We start from the raw sequence: 23,290 nt of genomic DNA, 5'->3' as shown, positions 1-23,290 counted from the left end.
ACCCATTCTGGGGGAAAACCCACATTCAAGAGAATTCCATTTTCTTGTAATTTAAGTTCACATCCAGTGATCACTCAGGGGACAGCAGCTGCCAATCCCACTATAGAGTCCCCCTGTGCTGTAAGTGGTCCTACACTTCTGGTGAGCAGCAGCATCTCCAACTGGGCAGTCCCTCCCTCAGAGCAGATGGACCAGGTGGAGGCAGAGGGTCCTCAGTAAGGTTGTGGCACAGTGGCCGAGGACAGACAGGAGACACCATGGTTCATCAGACCCAGGGCCACCTGCAGGTCTTTGGAGGAAGGCTGACCAAAGCAGTGGGCCAAGGCTCCAGCAGGTATAGTCAGACAAGAGCAAGCCTGGGCTCAGGACAGAAAGTCGAGCTCCTTACTCCACCAAGGGCTATCTAAACATGGACCTCTTGAGGGGAGGGGTACCCAGAACAGCCTCAAGATACTGGCAGTCCTTACAAGGACTGCCTCCAACTCCCAAACACCTCATGCATAGACTGGCCCCTTGTGTCTCCAGGGCCCACCAGCGCAGTGCCCATGAGCCCAGTTCAGGGGTTCCCAGCTCTGCCAAGATGTCTATCTCTAAGCACCTGAGGCCATCTCCTAGGTGCTCTTGTGAGACCCTCACCCACAGACAATCTATTTCCAGGACTTCCCTCACCCTCGGGACCAAAAAGCCTTTGTGCTTAGCCAGAACAATGCTGAGACCAGCATCTCTCCATCCAGCACAAGGCTCCGGTTTGGGGATAGGTTTTAAGGCTACTGTCAAGACCTGGGCCAAGCAGTCACAGGACACTACTCCTTGCATCCTGTCATCCACACTGCCATTGCTCAGGGCACAGCCAGCCCCGATGCTCCTCCATACCTTCCAGACCAAGCTGGATGCCACCTAAGACCAGCAAGCCAAGGCCAAGCCCGCCGATCTCTCAAAAGCAGATGAGATCCCTCCATCATCCAGTTTGGTACAGGGAGACCCACCAAAGCCCTCTTGGCTTCTCAGATGCCTCCCTGATGGGCTGCATTGGACCAGACCCTTGCACACCACAGCGCATGAGTGTCAAAAGGTTCCAGAGGCAACGAAAACATTTTTCAATGCTTGCTTCACACCAGCCTCACCTCAAGTGTGTTAGCTTTTCGCACAGCCAAGGGCCCTTGAAGACACAGACAATGCTAAGAAGCAAGACACAGACAATGCTAAGAAGGCACCCTCAGAATGGGTCAATCATGTGGCAGTTGCAGTGGGAGGCACCACTGGAAGACCAGCCTCTGGGAGCAGCTGCCCACAGCATGGAGAGAGTCAGCTGAGCATCAGAGACGGCAGACGCTCAGGCAGCTGTGGGAAAGCTAGGCCACCACCAGACAATGAGGTCAGAGCTATTCACCAGGTCCAGACTCACCAGCACCTCCCGTCTGCGCTAACCCAACCACCCTGCCTTCTAGAATGCAGGCTACTAACAGCAACATTCCCTACACAACACTGGGATGGGTCCTCGGCACCTCCTCTGGGCCCCCCCCCGAAGCAGAGGGCCACTGTCCCATTGGCTAGGAGGTGGTCTGGGTCCCCTTGAAGCACAGGGCCACTGTCCCCTTGGCTAGGAGTTGGCCATCCATGACTCTCTGGTCTGTTGTACAGCTGGGCCATGGGCCTGTGGCCTCCTGAAAGCGGAGCACTGAGGGGGAGGGAATCCTTGGGTTCCACTACTCTGAACTCCATCCATGTTTATGTATTCATTTAATAACAAGATTGACCAAAATAAACCCCTGCACTGGGTATAAGACTCTTGGTCACTGCAGGGCCAGAGGACATCGAGGGCCCCATTCCTGACTTGCCTGTTCCAGCTTTCACTGGTGAGAGGGACTTCAACATGTGGGCCCAAGGTAGCATGGGTGTGCGATGAAAGAGCCAGAAGAGAGAGAGCTTTTCATCCAGAGCTCTAAACATTACCGATTACAGCTTTAGCTCCTCGAGACACTAAACAGGAACCGCCTCACCAGGCCAGTCAGGCAGGCCTGCTCCATAGGGCTGGCCAGGCCACAGTGAGTGGGAAAGTGGGGCCCTGAATCAAAGGGACCAGCATGGTTGCTTCTGGAGAAAAGTGGGAAGTTGTAAGCCTCAAACGCTCTGTCCACATGAGGTCCAGGAAGCCATCTGCCACGCAGTAGGCGCTGAGTCTACAGTTCTGCAGGGGGGCAGTCCTGTAGAACATCACGGTCCAGCATCACCGGGCCAAACAGCCCACTGCGGAAGGTCCGGAGGAAGTCGTGGGCTGCCGCAGAGTAGTTGGGCTGGACGACATTCACATCCCCTAGAGACAGTGGGTCTGATGAGAAAGAGTCCTCCAAGAAGGATGGCCCAGCCAGCCCCAAGACAGTCACATTGGGCATCGGTGAGTAAAGCTCAGGCCAGGCCTGTTCATAGAGAAGAACATAATGTCCACTCAGCACCACCCAAGGACAGGGGACAGGGCCAGTCCCACACTCTGGAGCCTGGACTACAAGCTCCTTTCTCTCTAGATACTTCAATAGCTCCTCTGCCCAATCCCCAACCCCAGGACAGCACCACCGCCCATGCATGTTCCAACCCCCACGCCTCCCTCCTCTTGCCCTCCTCTAGGGACAGCCAGGGAACACACAGACCCTGAGTGGCACAGCACAGCCTCACTCACCGGTGCCTGTAAGCACTTTCACCTTCCGGGTCTTCCGCAGCCGCATGGCCACTCTCTTCAGCACATGCTCAATGTCGTCAGAGGCGCCGTCCAGGCCATAGTGCTGCACGTACCTACACATAGGCCACAGCCACATCAGACCTTGGGGGCCTGCTGACCACACCCCAGAGCAGCCAGTGGCCAAGCTCCTGAGCATCCCAGGACGAGGCTCAAGAATTCCTTCAAGAAAGAAAGATCCATGGCCCAACAAGGCGAGATCCAAAGTCTGGTACCTAACACTGACCAGCCTGCAAAGCAAGTCAGATCCCAAATGAGAGGAAAATTGAAGTGGACCCAGAAGTGGGAGGTATCAGAATGTACAGACTCACATTCACATGCCATGTGGTTACAAGAGCTGAGGAACAGATGATGAGAGAAGGCAGGACCTGAGCTTCGAGGGTCCTGAGAAGCAATGGGATAGGACGAACAGCAGACCAGACACCACAGAAGACAGTGACCGAAACCCAGCGAGGACCCAGACAGGACCCAGCGTCTCAGAGCAAGCAGCACACAGGCCAAGTGCCCAGCAGCTGGCACCCAAGCCCTGGTGAGCAGGAAGAAGGCAAAAGATACACCGAAGACATAACACTGGGAATCAGCCCAGTGAGACAGACACACGAGGTCACAGCCCGGAAGCCCGGAAGCCCACACACTGAAGCACAGACACAGAAGAAGAGCCCAGCAGGCCACATAACTGCGAAGGAGTGACCAGGAAAAGTCACTCAAAGCAGCCAGAGGAATATGAAGACAAAGAACAGGAGGGCAGGAAGCAGACCCCTCACCAGAGGAAAACCAGCACGAGGCTGGGCCACCCTTCCCACCAAAAATCTGCCCACAGGGAAAGCATCTCCCTGTGAGGTGAAAGGAGACAGACCATGGGAGCTAAAAGGACACACCTCAGCAGACCCCTGCCCTGAGAGAGGGGGCAGGCAGACCTACCCCACAGAGGGAGGGGCCAGGCAGACCTGCCCCACAGTAAAGATCGAGGAAAGTCCTTCACACACAGTGAAAGACCAGATGAACTCAAGAAACAAGCAGCACCTTGAGCAGCAATGTGCTAGGTAAGCATAGAACGTGCTCTTCGTACAGCGGAGTCTCCTTAACAGATGACTGTGTATGCAAAGAGAAGAGAAGGAAAGTGTGTGCAGGACTTATCCAACACGCAGTGGTGGAATGTGTGGTGACAGTGGCAAGCTCATCAGGTGAGGAAAAGGGCCTGCCTGAGTGCTGCAGGTGACTCTTGTGACTCCTGAGACTCCTGCAAACCTGAAGCATAAGACCCCAGGCACCAGACTAACAAAGGAGATGGAGCTGGATATCAAGAGGCAGAAAAGGGAGAGAAGACACAAAACTCATGGGACAACTAGAAAACCAACAGCATAACACATTCAAACCATCAACGATGACACAAAACATAAATAGTCTAAATATCTAATAGGAAAGGTAGAGACCGCCACATTGGATACAAACAAGGCCAAACTCTACGCAGCCTATAAGAAATGCACTTTTACTATAAAGATAAATGCACAAAGTAGAACGGTGGGCAAGGATACACCATGATAATACCAATCAAAAGAACCTAGCATTCTGTGCTGTGGACAAGGGGCCCAGAACAGAGAGCTCTCTGAAGATAAAGAAGCACTTCACAACACCCTGCACACTACTGCACCTACAACAGAGCCTCAAAATGCACAGTGCCAGTGCAAGAGGACGCCCAGGGAAGCAGACTGGTGTGTGAGGGTGAAGACTTCAATGCCCTTCTCAACAATCAGCAGTACAGATGGAAGGAAAATCAGCAAAGTATAAATGAAGAAACAACAAAGACTGAAATCAGTGAAGTAAAAAACAGAAAGATAACAGAGAACGTCAATGAAACCAAAAGCTGACTCTCTGGAGATTAAATAAAAGTAAATCTCTGACCAAGATCTGCAAACAACATGGTGTCCACCCACAGGTGACTGGATAAACGTACTGCAATGTCTGAACACTGAGCACCACTTAGCAGGTCACACAAAGATAAATTTCAAACAAGCCAATTGAAAGAAAGGCATCTCTTTTGTTTGTGCAAAATTCTAGAAAATTTATATCTAGTGACAGACAGCAGAGGGTTGCCTGGGCGCAGAGGGCAGGAAGGGAAGACTACAAAGCACAATGGGCAATGGGAGTGCCCGTTTTCTTGACTATCGGATGGTCTCAGGTGCATTCATGTCAGACTTACCCAATTTTTAACAATGTGCAGATTATCACGTCTACAATACCTGTGTGCTGTGTCTAGAGCCGCACCTGGCCAGGACAAGCAAGCAGGGGCTTCCCACCCTGCCCTGCCCTGCCCTCACTGCCACTCACCCAAACAGCTGGTGTCGGTTAAGAGTGTAGAGGAGATAGTCGGCCATGGTCTCCTCCCCGACCAGGTGGTCCAGCACGGTTCCTGGAAGATGGCGGCAAAGGTGAGCATATCCAACAGCTGGCATCTGTGTCCCCAACAAGCTTGCGCGCCTCCCAGTCCCAGCTGCTACAGAGACTCTCCACAGAACACAGCTGTCATCCTGACCTTCCTCCCACTTGGCTAAGCCTTTGCTGTAAGGTCTGACTGCCCACATCTGTCAAATGGGAGAGTGAAAGTCACTCTCACAGGCAGGGTCAGATAGCAAGCAGCATGCTTTGCGAAGCATCTAGCAGCAGCCAGGGCAAAAGTGGGACAACTACTCCTGCTGAGGGTCTGTGCCAAGGTCACTCGAGGTAGGAGGGAGGGCACCAGGCTTAGCTCACCACACAGGGCCAGCTTCAGGCCCGTCTCCACACTTCCAATCCGAGGAGCTAGCACCCCAGGGGTGTCCATCAGGAATATCAGAGGCCGTTCACACACCTATGTAGACAGAGTTCACAGTGAGCCCCCACAGCAGCCTCCTGATGGGCTGGCCCCACACACTAGGCCTCAGAGGCTCCGTGGGAGGGCCCAGGAGCAGACCTTCCCTCAAAGGGTCATTTTCACCAAGCTCAGGGGTGGCCAAAGGTTCAGAGTCACCCGATTTGGAGAGTAAATAAGAGCACTAGGTCCCATGGAGAACAAAAGGGAACGTGTAGAAAGTGGGTCTGCTCTTTCCTGACAGTGGGGTGCCCTGGCGGCTGGGCAACAGGACAGGGCAGTGCCTGGCACAGGTGAGTACCCGGTGGAGATGCAGTGGAGTGTGGGAAAGGACGGTCATGGGCAGGGCCAACAAGGTTGCTCAGCAGCACCAGGCAAGCACCTGTGCCTGGCCACAGAGGACCCACCTGGACTCTGGACATCACAGCTCTGGTGATCCCAGGCTCACCACCCACCCTGGCAGCTTTTCCTGTAAGACAGAGGGGGCTCTTGTGTATTCAAGACACACAACTACAGAACGCGCGGTCAGACACACGTGTAACTAACCCATTTGACAAGCAGAATGCAAACCCCAAAGGCCAAACGAGCTTCCCAGGGCTATGATTACCCACATTTAGCCCCAAAAGCTCACGCAGGGGCTTTTTTTAAAAGTCAGATGCAGGGGCCACAAGGCTTGACAAATGCCCAGGACTCATGCCCCAGAGCTGGGAAGGCCCACAACAGCAAGACCTGAGCTGTCCCCCATCATGCCCCACCCTCCTGGACTTGCCCACCTTCCAACAGCCCACAGCAGGCCTGACCAGCCTGCCCAGACTCTGAATGCCAAGGCCACTGCACAGGTCCCAGCTGAGGGCATGCCCCAAGGACTGCTCTACCCACTGCCAAACCAACTCAGGAATAAGGGGAGCAAGAAGCCAAATAAGCTTTGGCAGAGACACAACAGAGGACACGGAGCCCCAGGAAGAAAGAGTTCTGACAGGAGCTCCAACACAGTGCACAGGGCACTGCACTGCTGATCACAAGAGCCAGTCAGAGGAGGGCTGCACTGACACAGACCGGTCAGACACAGACCGGGGCTGCGGGGGTGGGGGGACCAGGAGCTGCTTTGCTGTAAGTCTGGGGACAGTGAGGGTAGCTGAACAGCACTAAGAACACACTTAGTGCCACTGACCACAAAAGGACAGAGAAAATACACAGATGGCCAGGCATGGTGGCACAGGCCTGTCATCCCAGCAACTCAAGAGGCTAAGGCAGGAAGATTGTAAATTCAAGGCCAGTCTCTGTAACTTAGCAAGGCCCTAAGCAATGTAGCAAGACCCTGTCTTAAAAAATAAAAAAAAGGCTGAGGGCTGGGATATAGCTCAGTTGAGAGAGTGCTTGCCTCACACGCATAAAGCCCTGAGTTCAATCCCCAGCACCAAAAAAAAAAGAATAAAGATGTGGCTCAGTGGTAAAGTGCCCCAGTGCACCCTCCACAAAAACAAACAAACAAAAAAAAAAAAACAGATCACCAGATAACTAAGAACTCTCCAATTAATGCCAAAAATACTCTCTGGAATAATGGTTCAGCATGGCTTAAAGCTCTCAGATTTTATATTGTGAATAGATTTGTTAATAAACACTGTAATACTAACATGAACAACAAAATCAATACAGTTAGATCCAGCATCAGACTTTAAAATTGTCAGCCAAGGCACTGTGAATGAGCGCAGCAGGCCACATTTTATCAAACATGAGGATGAGCAGGAGACTGGTGCTGAGGGCTCAGGTTTCCAAACTAAGTCCAGGAAACCTGGGATGAGAACACCCCGCACCCTCTACCCTACAGCAAGTGGAATCATCTGCACCAAAGGGGTTTGAACAAATGAAAAACAAAAACCATCGAGTTTAGAAAACCATCCCACATGAAAGCCATTAGAAAACAAATCCAGTGTAAAATCCAGTGCAACAAACAGCTGTCCCCCACACTGCCCTCTCCGTTGCTGTCCTGGCGGAAGAGCCCTGGATGCAGGGCCAATTCGGCGGCAGAGGGCGCAGGCTCACCTGTCCTGAGGTGCTGTCTCCTCAGGGAGTTGATGAGGGAAGACTTGCCCACGTTGGGAACGCCGACCACCAGGATGCAGCAGTCCAGGTTCTACAGGGGCAGGGAAGACCCTCAGCCCATCCTGCCCAGGCCGTGGACTCTCAGCCCAGGAAGGAGGTCAGGCAGAGACCTACCACCTGATGGGCCACCCAGCCCTGCTGGCTGAAGAGACCCAGGAGAAGGGCCGAGCCTCCTGCTAGGGCACTCCCCATCCTCTCACAGGCAGGAAAGGGCTGGCCCACTACCAGCTCTGGGGCCCACTAACCAACCTCTGATCGGTGGTAGCGGTAGCTGCTCCCAACCAGTTCTGTGACCTTTGGGATTATCTGAAACAAAAAGCCATTCATTTCAGCCTGACAGCCCCTAATGCACCCCCCCTGCAGCCACCTCCACACACCAGCCTCAGGGACCCTCTCCCTGCCACTCATCAGGAGACACGGACCTCACACACAGACTCCAGCAGCTGACAGGGAGGTCTGACCTGCCTGAATTTCTGAAGGTAGTACTCTCAAGTGCCCAGATCACAGACCCAGAGGCAGACTGTCCCCACCCCGACACTAGGGAGGAGTAGGTGGCTCCCCAGGGGGCTTCTAGGACAGCTATACTCCCGCTGACTGCCCACATCCCTGGAAAGCAGAAGCCAACCCCAGGATCTCCCCCAAACTGCTTCTTCTAAAATAATGTTATAAAGCAGAAACATGTGAGCAGAAAAAGGCCTACCTGCTTGACGTTCTCATCCTTTATGCAGTTTGTAAAAATGACATGTTTTAGGCCTTCTCCTGCTAAGTGCTGCTGAATTTTCTGAAAGAGATATTGCCATTTTACATATTAAATGCAAATATGGGTGGCACGGCACAATCAAACTCCAGGACTGAGCTCCAAGGAACAGTTGGCCAGGAGCACCGTTGCTCAGAACCACCTGAGCTCTGCAGGCCACTGGGGTGTGCCAGTCACCTAGGAAAATGAAGGCACTGCTGCTGCTGCAGCAAGGAAATTTCCATGCTACTAACAACTTTTTAAAAATTGCCTTGAATTTAAGACCGTGACACCACTTAGCAAAGGTCTCGACCACAGAGCAAGAAAAGCAGAAGCAGCACCTCCAATAACATTTCCAGCCTCCACATTTCCTGGTCACACAGAAAGTACCCTCCCACCTGTGCCCAATTCGGCTTGGCTCTGGAGACACCAGACCTCCCACACCTCCCCCAGCCCTTCCAGTTTCCGGATCACTGTGTGCTGAAGGCAGCCAACCACAGAAAACCTAGGGTCAGGTTGGTGAGTGCGGACACCTGGGGATGCTGCAGCCATCACAGACTGCAGGCCTTGGCCTCACGAAGCTTCTCAACTTAACTAGAACTAGGTAAGATGTGAAAGTCAGTTCCTCAGCTGCAGTGATCACTGTTGGCCAGAGGCCACCACGGGGGGCAAAGGAGATACAGCATTCATGGTTTCAGAAGGGCCTAAGGGAAGGCTCAGCTGTGGCAGCCTCCAGTGGCACAATGCCACCTCCTGGGGAAATGGTGTCCATTCTGAGCATTTGCAAGTCGACATCCAAGATCAGAATGCCAAGCACACTGTGCTGGGCAGCACTGGTCTCTGTGATGGCTGCAATGCCCCCAGACATCCATGCTCACTAGCCTGAACCCAGGTTTTCTGCTGCCAGCTGCCTTCCGTACACCCTGTGATCTAGAGGGTAGAAGGACTGGGGGTGGGGAAGGCAGGCCCAAAGTAGCTAACAGATTTCTCCAGAGCTAAGCAGAATGGGGACAGAAGGCCCAAGGGAAAAGGAAACATGGAGACTGGAAATATTACTGGAGGTGGTGCCTCTGCTTTTCCTGTTCTGTTGTCAAGTCCTCCTGAAAAGCAGAGATGTGGGCTGGGTTGTGGCTCAGCGGTAGAGCGCTCGCCTAGGACATGGGAGGCCCTGAGCTCAATCCTCAGCACCACGTAAAAATAAATAAATAGAATCAAGGTATTGTATCCAATTGAAAAAAAAAAAAAAAAAAAAAAGCAGAGCTGTTTCTGAGGCAGAACCTGCCTAGAGAGATAACACTGAGCCTGGCTGATTCTGAGTCTGTTCAGCAACATCTGTGTCATGGTCTGCAGGCATCTTTTGGAAAGGCCCTCACCCGCTGCTCTGTGAGGTCTGCCAAGTCCATCTTATTGAGGACCAGCAAGTGAGGCTTTAGTCCAAGGGTCTCCTGAAACAGAGGGTTGCGGCCTGAAAGTGGGATGTGGCAACATTAAGGCAAAATTTCCTCAAAGCTTTACCAGCCCATCAACCTACTTTACCTTAACTACCTCCTGTCAGTAAGAGCTGAAGGCAGAGGACAAAGCCCTATCTCAGATCAGGAGCCAGCCCAGTCCACTCTCCCAGCCTAGCGGCTGCCAAGCCAACCCAGATTCTGCCCTTCAGGCTGAGGACAGGGTGTACCTCCTGCAGTAGCCAGGACAGGCAGTCAGCAAGGCAATAGCTTCACTCAGCTTCCCAAATGGGAAACCAGTTCAGAGGGAGGTTTTATAAGCAAGTTACTATTTAGCTGCCAAGGCACCTGGGCTCAAAACAATGACCTGATGACTCAGGGAGAGCCTCCCATAGAATACCTCAAAGTACCACCCACCTATGGCCACCAAGGAGTTGGGGGTCGCTGCCACCCTACAGGTGGGTAGGCCTTCTCCCAGAGATCCCCAAGGAAGATGCTGCCTTCTCAGTCCTGCCCTCAGCCAGGGACTCTGGGACTGAACGTGAGACTAACACAGGCAGGCAGCAGCTTCTTTCTTCACTGTGTAGAGACCCCTGGCTCTCCTAGTACTTGTCTCTCCCGGGAGTCTAGCTTTGAGAGTCCAGAGGCCTCTGACATGCCCTAGTGAGGCTTCCACTCTAACCGCTACCTGCCATACAAGGGGACCCTCCCTCAGTGCTGACCAAGTCTCTGCCCATTCAGTCATCCACCAGCCTCCAGCATTCTCTCCCAGGATGTTACTATCCAATACCGCTTCCCTGCCATATCCTAGATAAAGTAGAATGTTCTAGAGATGAAAGGTGGAAAAAAGTCCTCTCATCACACACACTAAATAATGACTACGGTTTTATTCATTTTTTAAATAATCAGACATAAGAACAGGAAGGTAGCCCATTACAGCACTTGCCTAGCATGTGTGAGGCCCTGGGTTCAATCTCCAATACTGAAAAAACGTAATATAAAGTTTAAAGAACAATCAGACATATAATTGCCAGTAAACACCTTTGACCAGCCTGTCAGTAAATCGATACATATTACAGCCCAATGCAAAAATTCCTGCTATTTTGTTACTTAAGTTACAACCAGCCTTTGAGCCCTGAAAATGGTCATCCTCCACTTCTACTTCCAGAGACTCCAGGCAGTGGAGGTCAGGCACACATTTGCACCTGGCTATTCCTGGGTGGTCCACAGGGTCAGGCCTATGGGGCTGGCATCCCCAGCTTTTCTGGGGTTACACAGGCAGGTTGGTGACAGCTGGCAAACACCACCACAGGAGAACCTCCACACTTTTTTCAAAAGTGTGAAAACCAGGTCTGAGCAGTACAAATTAATGAGCACAATCACCCTGTCTTGTCCATGATTCACTCAGTTAAGAGGAAAGCCCGGGTTGGCAGGAACCTTTAATCTCAGCTTTCATACCCTACCTAGAAATTTCCATGCGGGGTACCCTGGAAAGCCTGAGTGGCCCATTCAGGCACCAACACCACAGGTGTGGAGCTTCAGAACACATGTGGCCTGGACCCCGCAACACAGACTATGATCTGAAAGGGGGCCCGGGTAATTCTGACATACAAGAAGGTGGAAAAGCGCTGATTTAAATGACAGTAAGGACAAGTCAGGCCGCTGGCTGCTGCAGGCAGCTGACCGGACTAGGGCCAGGGCCAGGCAAAGGTGGGCGGAGACCAGCACTGCCTGCTTGCTGTCTCATGCGCAGTCTGGCTCAGGAATGGGCCCCTCCAGCGCGGCGAAAGGATATCCGGGCGTCATGGACCTCGATGACACAGTCCACCAGTTTCAGACTGCTCTGCATCTTCTTCAGCCCTGCAAAACACAAGAGCACTAAGGGAGGGGCCGTGGGCTTTCGGAGGGCAGAGTTTCAGTTGGCCTGTCAGGGAGGACACCCCCGAGTGGACGCCCTTGGTGGAGTCAGGTCCCCACAAGGTCCCTCGGCCGGCCGCACAGGGCCAAACGCGGTGTAAATTGGAGACTCCGAGGCGGGGCAAACGACCACAGAAGAGCGACAGCGCTGCAAGACCGCAGGGGGAAGCCCTGCGCCTGGAGCGGCCCCGCTGCTCTCCCGCGCCTCCCGCCGGACCTCACCCTTGGCCATGTGGCCCGGGAACCAGCGTGCCACGTCGCGGCCCTGCAGGGGGAAGCACTCGCGCCAGGCGGCTCCGGCGGCGCGCAGCGCGACCGCGGACAGCCGCATGGCATCGCGTCCCGGAAGCGCTCTCGGTGCACAGCCTCGCCCGGCCCGCGACCCTGCCACAGCCGCGCTTCCGGCGCTCCAGGTGCAGCCGCGCGGTCGCGCATGCGCACACCACTCTCCTGGCCGTGAGGAAGCCTGCACAGGCGGGCCCTCGGGGCGGGGCGGGGCGGGGCGGGGCGGGGCGGTTCTCGCTCAGGTTCTGGGTTTTGTGGGATTTTTCTTAAGCAATTAAGGCACGTATTAACCCTAGTTAGATTTAAAAAGTTCCAGAGATTGGGATGCATCTCAGCGGTGAAGCTCTTGCCTGGCATGCTCAAGACCCCGAGTCCTATCACCAGCACCGCAGAAAATAAAATTAAAAACTGAAAAATCCCAGTTGCCCCTTAAGCATATTCTGAGTATATATAGCAAAACTTCGTGTCAATGTTTGGCCCCTTCTTACAGACTTGTTTTAAAACGCTATCATACTTTAAACTTACCTTATACACTTAAACAGCTCCACTTCTTTTTCAAGTACTCCAAGTTCAGTGTAACAATGCTTCCAAACGCTGACTGCAACGTTCAATGATACAATGAGACTGCAGTGCTCCTCGGGCTGCAGGACAAGATGAGCCTGCCCAGGCTGCCCCCATGTGAGCAGGCCAAACCACTCACCCCAAAAGGGCTACAAGAGCCTCCCTCCAATGGCATCATTGAAACAATGTCCTAAACACTACACATGCTCAGATTACCATGTTATGATGTTATGATGCTTAACCTCTAATACTGAGCTCCCAACGCTCCTGGATTGGATCTGGGTCCCCACAGTACACAGCAGAGCCCTTCCCAATGAGGCATTCAGAGCCTCTCTTTCCTACAAAGAGAGGGCAGCCTGGGTCTGTGAAAACAGAAATGTTTCCTCAAGGCATGTGAATTGATGAAACTTCAAAGTCAACAATGAAGATCTTTGCCATTGAAGAAAGTTGCACTTTCATATCCTGGGACCATAAACTATAACAAAGCAGTTTGAATGTTTCCCACACCAGTCTGATTGGCAGGTGCCTCTTGCAGCACAAGGCAGCAAGGACTCTACAAAGCACTGGATATGACATGCTATGGGGGGAGCCTGAGTAGTCTCTGGGCCATCTAGGGGTCACGGCATGCCCTGGAGGACTGATAAACCTAGACATGAAGTATGAGAAAGGAAGGGCCAGGGGCTGGGGATGTGGCTCAAGCGGTAGCGCACTCGCCTGGCATGCATGCGGCCTGGGTTCGATCCTCAGCACCACATACAAACAAAGATGTTGTGTCCACCGAAAACTAAAAAAAATATTATAAAAAAAACAACAACAACAAAAAAAAAACGAAGGGCCAGGCAGAGCTGAGCTGGGCTGCAGAGGTAAGGGCATGAGCCTGGCAGCTCTGGAGGGGTGTGGCCTTGAGACCTTCCTTCCAGATTCTGAAACCAAATGGGGATACACAGACTGTCCTGAGGTCCCTAGGCCAGGAGCTCCCCACACAAGCCCTCCAGCAGCCCCCCAGCCTGTGGGGGTGGGAAGCAGACTTCTGATGTTCTTGTGCCTCCCTACAAAGTGCCCCCCCAGCTATACCCACCTGCCCTCTGGCCATAGTGCTCCAGGAGAAATGTCAAGAGCCCATGGTAGCTCTGGTGCAGGGCAGTTACTCAGTCTGAGCTTTCTGTCTCTTCTGCTGTGAAACAGGAGTAGCATGGCTTATCCCCCAGAGCTGCTATAAGGATGTAGTAAGATCAAATAGAAAGCACCCAGCAGATCCACGCCAGCACTGCCTGGCTCCCCAATACCTTGCCCAGGCCTACTGCTGTGCTTGACCAATCTGCTCCCCCATCCTCCCCTTCTCCAGAAAACTTGGGACCCCCAGGTGAGGATGGGGTGCCTCATGCACCATCTATCTCTCCAGTTTCTCGCCCTTGCCCAGCCCATGTGCAGAGGGTGCCTGATGCAGCATCTTTGATGGGTAAGGTAGGGTGGCTCACCAACCACACTGTGGTCCCAGACTGCAGCAATGGGAACTTGGGGAGCACCTTAAGACGCCAGGGATCAGGGGCCAGGGCAAGGGTACCCAGGGACAGAGTACACACTAGGGGCACAAAGGGTCAGAGACATGGCCCCAACCTGGCCTGCAGCACAGCAAGAACAAAGGTGGCAGTTTCTGCAGCCCCAGGTACAAGGACAACTCTAGACAAAAGGAGGTGGCATTAACTGCTTTATGTACATAGCATCCCCACTAGCAGTGGCATCCAGTGACTTCCAGATCAGTCCAAGCTCAATCCTGGCAGGTTCCAGTGACAGACATAAGAAATGAGGTGACCCAGTTATCCAAAAAGGACTGTCAGTGAGGTCCTGGAATCTCAAGCCAGATTGAAAGAAGGCAGGTCCCAGCATCCCCCAAGGGAGCAACCCAGGTAGAAACTGAGCTCAGAGCCGGGGCCGGGGCTGCTGGGACTGCAGGTCCCACAGACCAATGAGGCGGTCAGCCTCCCTCCAGCCAGACAGCAGGGCCCCATGCGTTGTAGAGTAAAACGTCCGATGTGTGGCTTCCCCTGCAAACAGGATCTGGAGCTGCAGAAAAGGGTCAGGGTTGGATGCAATTGAGACAGCTGACACAGAAACAGAAAACAGAGCCCCATGCTCACCTATTCACTCCCAAGACTGGCAGGAGACCTCATGCCTGGACTGTGCAGGTGTGAATAGCACCTGGAGAAACCAAGCTGTGAGGCAGTAAACACTGACCTCACCAGAACTGCTGAGTCCCCCAGGAGGATGAGGAGAGACTCCAGAGCCAGGCAGACAGAGAAGTAGACAAAAGCTAGAGCCTATGAGCTGGGCAGAAGATGACCAGTAAGTGACTTGGCCCATAAACGAGCTGAAAAAAGATCATAAGATGACTGGAAAACTGAATGGTGAGTACTGGATGATGCTCAAGAGTGTTTCTTTTTTAGTGCGGTAATAGTACAGCTACATATGTTTGCTGGGCTTTTTGTTGTGGTTATGGTTTTGTAGTGCTAGGATTAGAACCCAGGGCCTCGTGCACACCAGGCAAATGCTCTACATTGAGCTGCACCCGACCATACTTTTAGAGTGTCCTTATTGTTTAGAGTTACACACAATATATGTGCGTATGACCATGCTCAGAAACCATGGGTCGGGAGGCTGACGAGGACAGGGTAGGCCCCTGCAAGCTTCTGCCTACTTCTGTATACGTTTGATGTTTTCCATAATTTTTTTATAGTTGTAGATGGACAGCATACCTCTATTTTATTTATTTTTATATAGTGCTGAGGATTGAACCCAGTGCCTCATAAATGCTAGGCAAGTGCTCTGCCACTGAGCTACAGCCCCAGCCCCTCCACAATTTTTTTTTTTTTTTTGAAAGTGATAATATAAACATGTGCTTTACAGAGAGAGTAAATTTAGAGATCAAGTCATCTGAGGGGCTGAGGATGTAGCTAGGGGTAGAGACTTGCCTAGCGTCCATGGGACTATGAGTTTATCCCTGCACCACAAAAAAGAATAAAAAAATTGTTTGAAATAATAGTCTGGGTAGGGGATGAGTTGCCCATCAGCTACTTTTGTTTCACTTTGTTAGCCAGTATTGTAGAATTATGACTCTTGAAGCTATTTGCATAAATAGTTTTTGTATAAATAGTTTTGATATAACCAATGTACTTTTAAATCAACTTTTAATTTTGAAAAGAAAATGGCTGAGTCTGGAGGTCCAGCCCTATCCACCACTCACTCGTACTCTAGTGCCTCTGGGTCTTCACAGGGACTAGATCTGCAGTGGGATGCTGGTACCCCACCAGGGCCTGCCATCATACCTGGGTGCTGGAGTCGTCCACAGGGAGAGGCTGGGCCAGCAGGTCTATGTCATCTCCAGTGCTGCCCACGGCCACGTAGCTGTAGGAGCCCCGGGTGTATGGGGCACTGTGCCAGCAAGACCTCAGCACACTCTTAGGCGCAGGCAGCTGTGGGTTTCCTGAACCAGAGATGTAGCATGTCAACCTGGAGCCCTCAATCATGTGTCTTCAACTGGTATTCATTTTAAAGACTGAGGAATTTAAAGTGAAAGACACTGGCTAGGGAAAAACTGAGCCACCAAGTGCTTTCCTTCTTTCTTTTTCCTGGTGCTGGGGATGGAACCAGGGGTGCTTAATCTTCAGTCCTTTTCATTTTTTATTTTGAGACAGTCTTGCTAAGTTGCTGAGGCTGGCCTTGCTTGAACTTGCAATCCTCCTGCCACAGACTCTAGAGCTGCTGGGACTACAGAGCATGCACCACTGTGTCCAGCTTCAAGACTGTTCCTAAGAGGCTCTTTCTTCCCTTCTCAGCTGCTCTGCTAAATGCTGCAAACACAGCCAGGGCCAACAGGCAACACCAGCGGCCAGAGGCCCTGCTAACCAACTGACCCTTGGCTGCCTGAGCAACTTTTCTGAGCCTCAGCTTCTTCACCTGAAAGTCTCTGTTAAAGGACAAACAGCATTTATTTTGGTGGCAGATTTTAGAAAAAAGAAGTAATAAGTGTTTATAAAGGCATTTTAGTTCCTCAATGATAAGAATGTTATTGACTCCACCAGTAGGAGCAAGGGCTGTCCTGGAGATGCACAGAGCTGATTCAGTTCTCTGTTCTGAAATGTAAACTTCCTGCCTACAGATTACCCAACAGCATAAGGCAGTAAATCTGCTTTGGCGAGTTAAGCACCTGTCACTCTCCGGAGCACTTGGGTTAGAGAGAGAAGTACTTCTTCATCAGACAGAGTCTCCATAAACTCAGACTCCAGGCCAGCAATGAAGCCGCAGAGCACGTGCACAGACCTGCTGGAAAGAGACCATAGAAGAGCCACAGCTAGCCCAGCTCTGCTGTCCCTCTGTAAGGACCCACACTCTGTGGACCCCACCACACCCACACAGTGTCCCAGAGCTTTCCAGGACAGCGCTCTAAGGGTCCGAGCAACTGCATAACACCAAGATGATGTTTGCTGCTCCGGCCATCATTTGCAAAGATGTGCACTGGCAGTGACGTGTTGCGAGGTGCGGGGAGCTGTGAGCATGGCCACACGCATGTGCAGTGAACAGTGCTGACTATGCTGGCTTCACTCGGGGTCCTCACCAAGAGACTTTTCTGAGATTGGTGGTGACAGGGTTTCACGGGTGCTAGGCAAGCCTTCTATCATTGTGCCACATGCCCAGCCCCAAACTTTTTCTTATTATATAACAAAATGTGTCAACATTTGGAAGATTGCAAAAACCAATATTTTCTGAATGACCAAAATCAGAGATAGGTGAAGGATCCATTCAAAGTGCCAGACAGAGGAATGGACTTCAGTGGAACAAAGTGCAAAGTCCCTGGATATGGCCTCAGACTCCATGCCTGGCCCTCAAGAACCACCACATGTTGAGCGGTACAGCTGTCTGAAAGCTGTGTCTCACTACTCCCTCCTTCCAGCCGCAAGTCTGTGTAGCTCGGCCCTCTTCCTGTCCACCAAAACAAAACACCGCTGCAGGGTAAACCCAGCAGCAGCTTTGAGAACCAGCAACTCTGGAGCCAGACTCCAAGAGATCTGCAGACAAGCAAACTCCACCACCCTTCTCATCAAATTTGTTTGAGAAATATAGTTATTTTTAATTGTGAAATGCTACTAATGCTATGGAATAGGTTTATTACTGTCATCTTAAATAAGACATATCTTTAAATTTCTGAGTTTCAGTTTCTCACATGGTAAGTGCAGACATGATCCCCATAGATGAAAGCTCTTGAGATCCTCACCACTTTATAAAGGGATCCTGGCCACAAGTCTGAGAGCCACACATCATCTGCCACACTGGTTTCCAAACTCTTGAAAGTAAGTTTTCTCTTCAATGAGAGGGGATAGTGGAAGGGCTACTCAGAGGCCACGCCTCCTGCTCCCATCTGGGACCCTAGTCTTTCATGCTGGAAATAAGGTCCTTGAGTATAATATAAACTTCTCTTTGCCACAAGACCACAGAACTGCCTGTTCTGTCTCACCCTCTGATCATACCTGGTGCTACTTCCTGAATTAGCACCAGCTAAATATGCTATGCTGCTGGACCATGAAGTCAAGCCTTCCCCTATGGTGCTTGATCCATTACTTATAAGTATTCAGTAATTGCATCCCCTTCAAGTATCATCTCTCCCCAAAAATGAACAGACCCATATTTCAAATTTCTTCTGCATCAACAAGTCCCAGTTTCCTACAGAATCCCAGTAAGTGCAATGGAATCGAACATTCCTTCAATCCACCAGCACATTCTGGCCCTTTGAGACACTGATAACCTGTGTGTAGTTAACCTCTATCTCTCCCTGCAGGAGTGAGGCCCAGGATGTCAGTAGTCAGACCCTTAGAGGCTCATGCCCCCCCACCCACCCATTAAGCCCTCAGAAATGGCTGGCAGTGAGCCCACGTGTTGTTTTCTCAAGCAGACAGACCTAGTGAATGGGCCAGCCTCCCTCAGAGCCCTTAGGACACAGACATACCCGAAGGGTGGCAGGACCAAGAAGCCAATGAGCTTCTTGAACCAAGCATCCTGCAGTGAGGGAGCTGTGTCCTGAAGGGGTGATGTGTCCTCCCATACCACCTGGATGAGCTGGCAGTCGGGCTCCCAGAAGGGCTCCTCAAACTCCAGGAAGATTTTGTTGTTGGTCCCAAAGCCTATTTTCCTGATTGCTTCTGCTTTCTCAGCAGGCAGTGGAGGATCAAAGAAGGTATTCTGTTGTTCTTTGAGAAAACCTGGAATTCAGAATTAGATGTGATTCACACCACATAGTTCTGAAACTAGAATTTGTGCCAACAAGATCCCAGCCTGAATGACAGTGAGGCATCTAAACATGCCACATGTTCATTCAGGACCCTGGGGACACAGAGATGAGGCTGGCCCTGCCCACTGGGACTCTAAAGGAACACTACAGGCCCAGTGGCCACCACTGGTCATGTGGAACAGTTTGCATAAGGGAACCCACACACTGCTTTGCAGGAAAGCTCATTCCTGAGCCTTCTGTCTCTCCACTCTACAAGCCATGTGGCTTGAGATCAGTTAAACATATAGGCCCATACCATATCAGAAGCTATATAAAAATTAGTCTGCATGGCAAAAATGTAACTTCAGTCCAGAGATAGACAAGAGGATGAACAACAAACCAATAGCACAGTCAAATGAGGTGATGGAACATCTGCAGCACATGACGGCAAGCCAATTTCCCAAAGTCAGTGAGGAAAGGAGGAACAACCAGCAGCAAACAGCAAGGTCATCAACAGGCAGTGAACAGCAAGGTCATCAACAGGCAGTGAACGGGGACAGGGCTCCCTTGCATGGTCATGGGGACACAGGTGGGGTCACCCTGTCCAGATCTTCAGCCAGCAACTCCCAGCTGGAATCTACTTTCAGACCAGCCACTCAGTCTCCAATGCACACAGACACTGGTGACACAGGCAGTGAGGACCACTGCACGCCCATCACTATGATTAACTACCATGTGGTGAAAAGCAGACATAAGCCTGGAGCACTGCCTTGTGAACGATGTGGACACAAGGGTCAGGTCAATCTACTGACCACATACCCAGGGTTCAGCCCTAGCAGCTTGGTTAGCATGAACTGCAGATGTACATAAATTAAGCCATTGGTGTTCAACAAAAAGGACTCATGACAGATCCATACATGCTGATTTGGAGACATAGAAAGCTCTGTTAAATACAAAGGAAGCTGTGGCTGGGGTTATGGCTCAGTGGTAGAGCACTTGCCTAGCATTTGTGAGACACTGAATTTGATACTCAGCACCACATATAAATAAATAAATAATAAAAGTACATCAACAACTAAAAAAATATTTTTTAAAAAAAAAGGGAAGCAGAGCAGATGCTAATATTCCCAGTATGATTCCATTTGAGAACAGCACAATCTTGTCCATCCCGGGCACATAGCATGGCAGCTGCAGCCACCTCAGGGCTTTCATCTCACACCTCGCCCAAACCTAGACTCCCAAGGCAGCTCTGCACTCGCCATGACTTGGGCAATCAAGTGACTACTCTCATCACCTACGTGTTCAAAGCTGTCCAACAGCAGGGAGTGGCAGACACTTCCTGAAGCTGCTCTAAGGAATAAAAGACCCAACAGAAACACAGATCCATGGGTTTCACACACACACAAAGCCCAAGTCCAGTCCACAGCAATTACGCTGGCCACTCCACCTTCAGCCAGCCCCACTGCTATCAAATGGCCAAACAACTTTGGCTCACACACTTAGGTGTAAAGTACCAGATCTGGAATTGGGCAGATTGGGCAGATCCTTGGGCCCAAGGATCCCCAAAGGACCTAATCTGCAGATCAGATTCTTCCTGCCCTTTCCTCCCCAAGAAAGCGAAACTTCACAACAGCCTTTCCAATCCCCCATCCCCCCCGCCCCCCCCCCACCAAACAAGCAGAGCATACTTTTACTTGCATTTTCTTACTGTGAAACCCTTAACCCAAAGCAGGCAATTGCTACAAACATGAGAGTGGTTCCTTCTGTCTATCCAAACATTATCAGAATAAGAATGGGAGCCCACAGCCCAGCAAACATCCCAGAGCTTATGCAGCCTGAGGCCATTGTACCAGAGAGGGGTATTGGGACTGAAAGTGGACTCTACCTAAGGGAACGGTGACAATGACGTGATGTGCTGGAAGGCGGCTGCCATCCTCACACTCCACCAACACAGGAAAGGCCTCCCCAGGAAATGTGCTCTCCCGGAAGGACCCGTTCCAGTGAATAGTCTTCACAGGCATGTTGAAAATCATCACATCCTTCGGCAAGGAGGCCATGATGCAGTTGGTAAGTTCCTGGTAGCCCCTAGGAGAGATAGATGTCGGAATTGCTTAAGAGAACCATAAGTCTGATGGAAATAAATCCTCCAAGCTCCCACAGATGTCAAACGGAGCACCACTCCCAGCCAGGCATGGGGAGGTAGGTGCAGAGTCTGCCCATAAGTGGGGAGCAGCTCCTGTGGTTTTCCTGTCAGCCACAGGAATGCTAACACCACCTTCCTGAGATAATGGACACAAAGCTATCCAGGTAAGCATGGAGAACCAGGGCTCCCTCCTAACCACCCAAGACTTCTGTGTCTGCACATTTCTTGAGTCACAAATGCCCATCTCCTGGGCAGAAGCCTCGGGGCTGACTTCTGAGAGTCCAGTGGATCAGCCCTGCAAAGCCACCCTGTCACAGGGGAGAGGCCTGCCTGGCACCCCTCTGGTAGCACTTTGTACTTAAGAGGCCTCAGGGATGAGAGAGAGAAGGCATTCCAACATATCTTTCCTCTCCCAGTTGTGCTTTTGAAAAATAACTCTCTTTTGCTTAAGTAAACAAAGCTAGGAAAAATAGTGACTGGTTTTTCTGCATGGGAAGGGCAAATGTCTCTAGTCTTCCCCCACTTCCTCTGCCTCTCAAAGTCAGAGAACAGAGTCCAGCCAGCCCCTTGGCCCTGGGGTGTACAGAGGGCTTTCTGGGGAGGCAGGGCCACATCCATACCCAGAGAAGGTGCAATCCAGCCCTGGCAGCACGGTGTACTCTCCAAAGGGCGCAAGGGCCACCAGGTCCATGCTATGGGTGCCACTCAAGCAGCACTCCACGTGGAAGAAGGTGTTCAGGATGGCCAACTTGAGCTTCCTGGTCTCCTCATTCTCTGTCCAGCCGGTTACCTGCTGGCTGATCTCCTTCTTGAGGTACTCCCCAACGCTGGGCACTGAGGTCTCAGTTGCATGAAGGAACTCCCGGGTCTGGTCTATCAGCCCGTAAAACAGACTGGCCATCTCTGCCACCAGCTCAAGGCTCACACGTGCCCCAGAGCTAGTACAGCACACAGAAGGCAGGCCCACATGCCCACCTGTCTCCACCAGCTGGTTCTCCTTGGACAACTCCTTCTCCCCTAGGAGACCATACTCAGCAGCCAGCTGGAAGACAGGGTTGCCCTGGGAGGGCCCATGGATCCAGTGTGCACCCACCTCCACCAGGCCACCTGGGGGCAGAGGAAATGCCATTTGGAGGTCCCCTCTTCAGAAAGGTCACCCCAGCCCTCTCCTTCCCAAGCATGCTCTGAAGACCAACTTGAAGGCCACGCTTCCCATGACAGCCATCCATTGTGTCCTCGAGGGCCAGGTAGTTCCCATGGGCAGGACTCTGACAGACCTGGCTTAAGGGGGTCACCCAGGAGAGGTGCTGGCCTGCACCTGCCTCCGCAGGGCACTTACAGGAAAGACTTGGAGGGAAAGAGAGGTGCCTGGAACGACCCCGGGCTGGAGCGGGCACGGTGCAGGGCCCTAGGCTGCCTTCCCCTGGCCAGACGCCTCCTGACTAGCTTTGGGTCATGTTTTGCGCCCAGAGAGCTTGGGCTGTGTGAGTGAGGCTACCGGCCTGACGCCCTCGTGCCCCGGTAGAGTGGACTGGGCTCCGGAGCGGGGGTCAGGAAGGGGTTCCGCGAAAGGGTGCGAGGCGGTTACCGAAGCGGCGTTCCGAGCGGATGCGACCCCCGGCGCAGGCCGTGGCTTCCAGGACCCGCAGATGCTGGGCGGCCGGGTGGCGGCAGAGCCTCTGCGCCGCTCCGAGCCCCGCGATGCCGCCGCCCACCACCAGCACCCGCCGGCCGCCGGAGGCCTCCGCGCCATCGCCGCCTGACTCCATGGCTCGAGCTGGCGTCCAGCCGCGGGACCTGAGGCCGGGGGCCGGGTTTGGTGGGAGGGGGCGGGGCCTGAGGGCCGGGTGAGGCCTGGAGAGGGTGAGGCGGCCGAGGGCGGGGCCTGAGGGCGGGGCGGGGCCTGATGAGGGTGAGGCGGCCGAGGGCGGGGCCTGAGGACGGGGCGGGGCCTGATGAGGGTGAGGCGGCCGAGGGCGGGGCCTGAGGGCGGGGTGAGGCCTGGTGAGGGTGAGGCGGCCGAGGGCGGGGCCTGAGGGCGGGGCGGGGCCTGATGAGGGTGAGGCGGCCGAGGGCGGGGCCTGAGGGCGGGGTGAGGCCTGGTGAGGGTGAGGCGGCCGAGGGCGGGGCCTGAGGACGGGGCGGGGCCTGATGAGGCGGAGCCTGAGGGCTGGGGCCCTGCGGGGAGAAAAGGGAGGGGGTGAGCCGGGCAGGGGCAGAGGTCAGCGGGTGGAGGGCGCAGTGTGGCGCTGGCCTCTC

The 23,290-nt window shown here is 52.7% G+C and overlaps 2 protein-coding genes across 6 annotated transcripts; both read right to left on the bottom strand.

The window, feature by feature from the left end:
* Positions 1–1,723: 1,723 nt before the first annotated feature.
* On the bottom strand, positions 1,724–12,214 carry Mtg1 (mitochondrial ribosome associated GTPase 1). 2 transcript variants are annotated; one of them, XM_077105413.1, is made up of 11 exons: positions 12,006–12,214; positions 11,662–11,726; positions 9,792–9,896; positions 8,383–8,463; positions 7,932–7,988; positions 7,623–7,713; positions 5,987–6,048; positions 5,483–5,579; positions 5,060–5,141; positions 2,675–2,787; positions 1,724–2,314 (listed from the first exon to the last, which is right to left on the bottom strand). In XM_077105413.1, exons 1-11 carry the CDS (start codon positions 12,112–12,114, stop codon positions 2,181–2,183), a joined length of 996 nt encoding a protein of 331 aa, XP_076961528.1. In that variant the 5' UTR covers positions 12,115–12,214; the 3' UTR covers positions 1,724–2,180. The 2 variants fall into 2 exon arrangements, with proteins under 2 accessions (XP_076961528.1, XP_076961529.1); XM_077105414.1 differs by lacking the exon at positions 1,724–2,314 and adding an exon at positions 2,321–2,417.
* Positions 12,215–12,514: 300 nt separating this feature from the next.
* Paox (polyamine oxidase) lies at positions 12,515–22,951 on the bottom strand. 4 transcript variants are annotated; one of them, XM_077105447.1, is made up of 8 exons: positions 22,620–22,946; positions 21,652–22,138; positions 20,774–20,973; positions 18,628–18,880; positions 16,834–16,949; positions 15,953–16,110; positions 14,583–14,693; positions 14,325–14,506 (listed from the first exon to the last, which is right to left on the bottom strand). In XM_077105447.1, exons 1-8 carry the CDS (start codon positions 22,798–22,800, stop codon positions 14,483–14,485), a joined length of 1,530 nt encoding a protein of 509 aa, XP_076961562.1. In that variant the 5' UTR covers positions 22,801–22,946; the 3' UTR covers positions 14,325–14,482. The 4 variants fall into 4 exon arrangements, with proteins under 4 accessions (XP_076961563.1, XP_076961562.1, XP_076961561.1 ...); XM_077105448.1 differs by lacking the exons at positions 14,325–14,506; positions 14,583–14,693 and adding an exon at positions 12,515–12,666 and having other exon boundaries at positions 22,620–22,951; XM_077105446.1 differs by having other exon boundaries at positions 14,325–14,693; positions 16,834–16,946.
* Between the last annotated feature and the right edge of the window lie 339 nt (positions 22,952–23,290).

The sequence above is a fragment of the Callospermophilus lateralis genome, chromosome 15 (assembly GCF_048772815.1).
Source record: "Callospermophilus lateralis isolate mCalLat2 chromosome 15, mCalLat2.hap1, whole genome shotgun sequence".
NCBI classification, from domain to species: domain Eukaryota; kingdom Metazoa; phylum Chordata; class Mammalia; order Rodentia; family Sciuridae; genus Callospermophilus; species Callospermophilus lateralis.
The sequence above is the reverse complement of the archived record's forward strand: the minus strand, read 5'-3'. Positions and strand labels throughout refer to the sequence as shown.

What these genes read in the sequence shown, in the direction of transcription:
- Paox (XM_077105445.1), bottom strand. Translation starts at nt 22,800, where the DNA reads ATGGAGTCAGGCGGCGATGGCGCGGAGGCCTCCGGCGGCCGGCGGGTG. An exon ending in CCGCTCGGAACGCCGCTTCG is followed by an intron (nt 22,139 to 22,619) that starts GTAACCGCCTCG and finishes CTCTGCCCCCAG; the next exon opens with GTGGCCTGGTGGAGGTGGGT. An exon ending in AGTGCTCCGGAGAGTGACAG is followed by an intron (nt 16,111 to 16,833) that starts GTGCTTAACTCG and finishes TCTCTGGTTCAG; the next exon opens with GAAACCCACAGCTGCCTGCG.
- Mtg1 (XM_077105413.1), bottom strand. Translation starts at nt 12,114, where the DNA reads ATGCGGCTGTCCGCGGTCGCGCTGCGCGCCGCCGGAGCCGCCTGGCGC. An exon ending in TCGAGGTCCATGACGCCCGG is followed by an intron (nt 9,897 to 11,661) that starts ATATCCTTTCGC and finishes TAATGTTGCCAC; the next exon opens with ATCCCACTTTCAGGCCGCAA. An exon ending in CAGACCTCACAGAGCAGCGG is followed by an intron (nt 8,464 to 9,791) that starts GTGAGGGCCTTT and finishes TATCTCTTTCAG; the next exon opens with AAAATTCAGCAGCACTTAGC.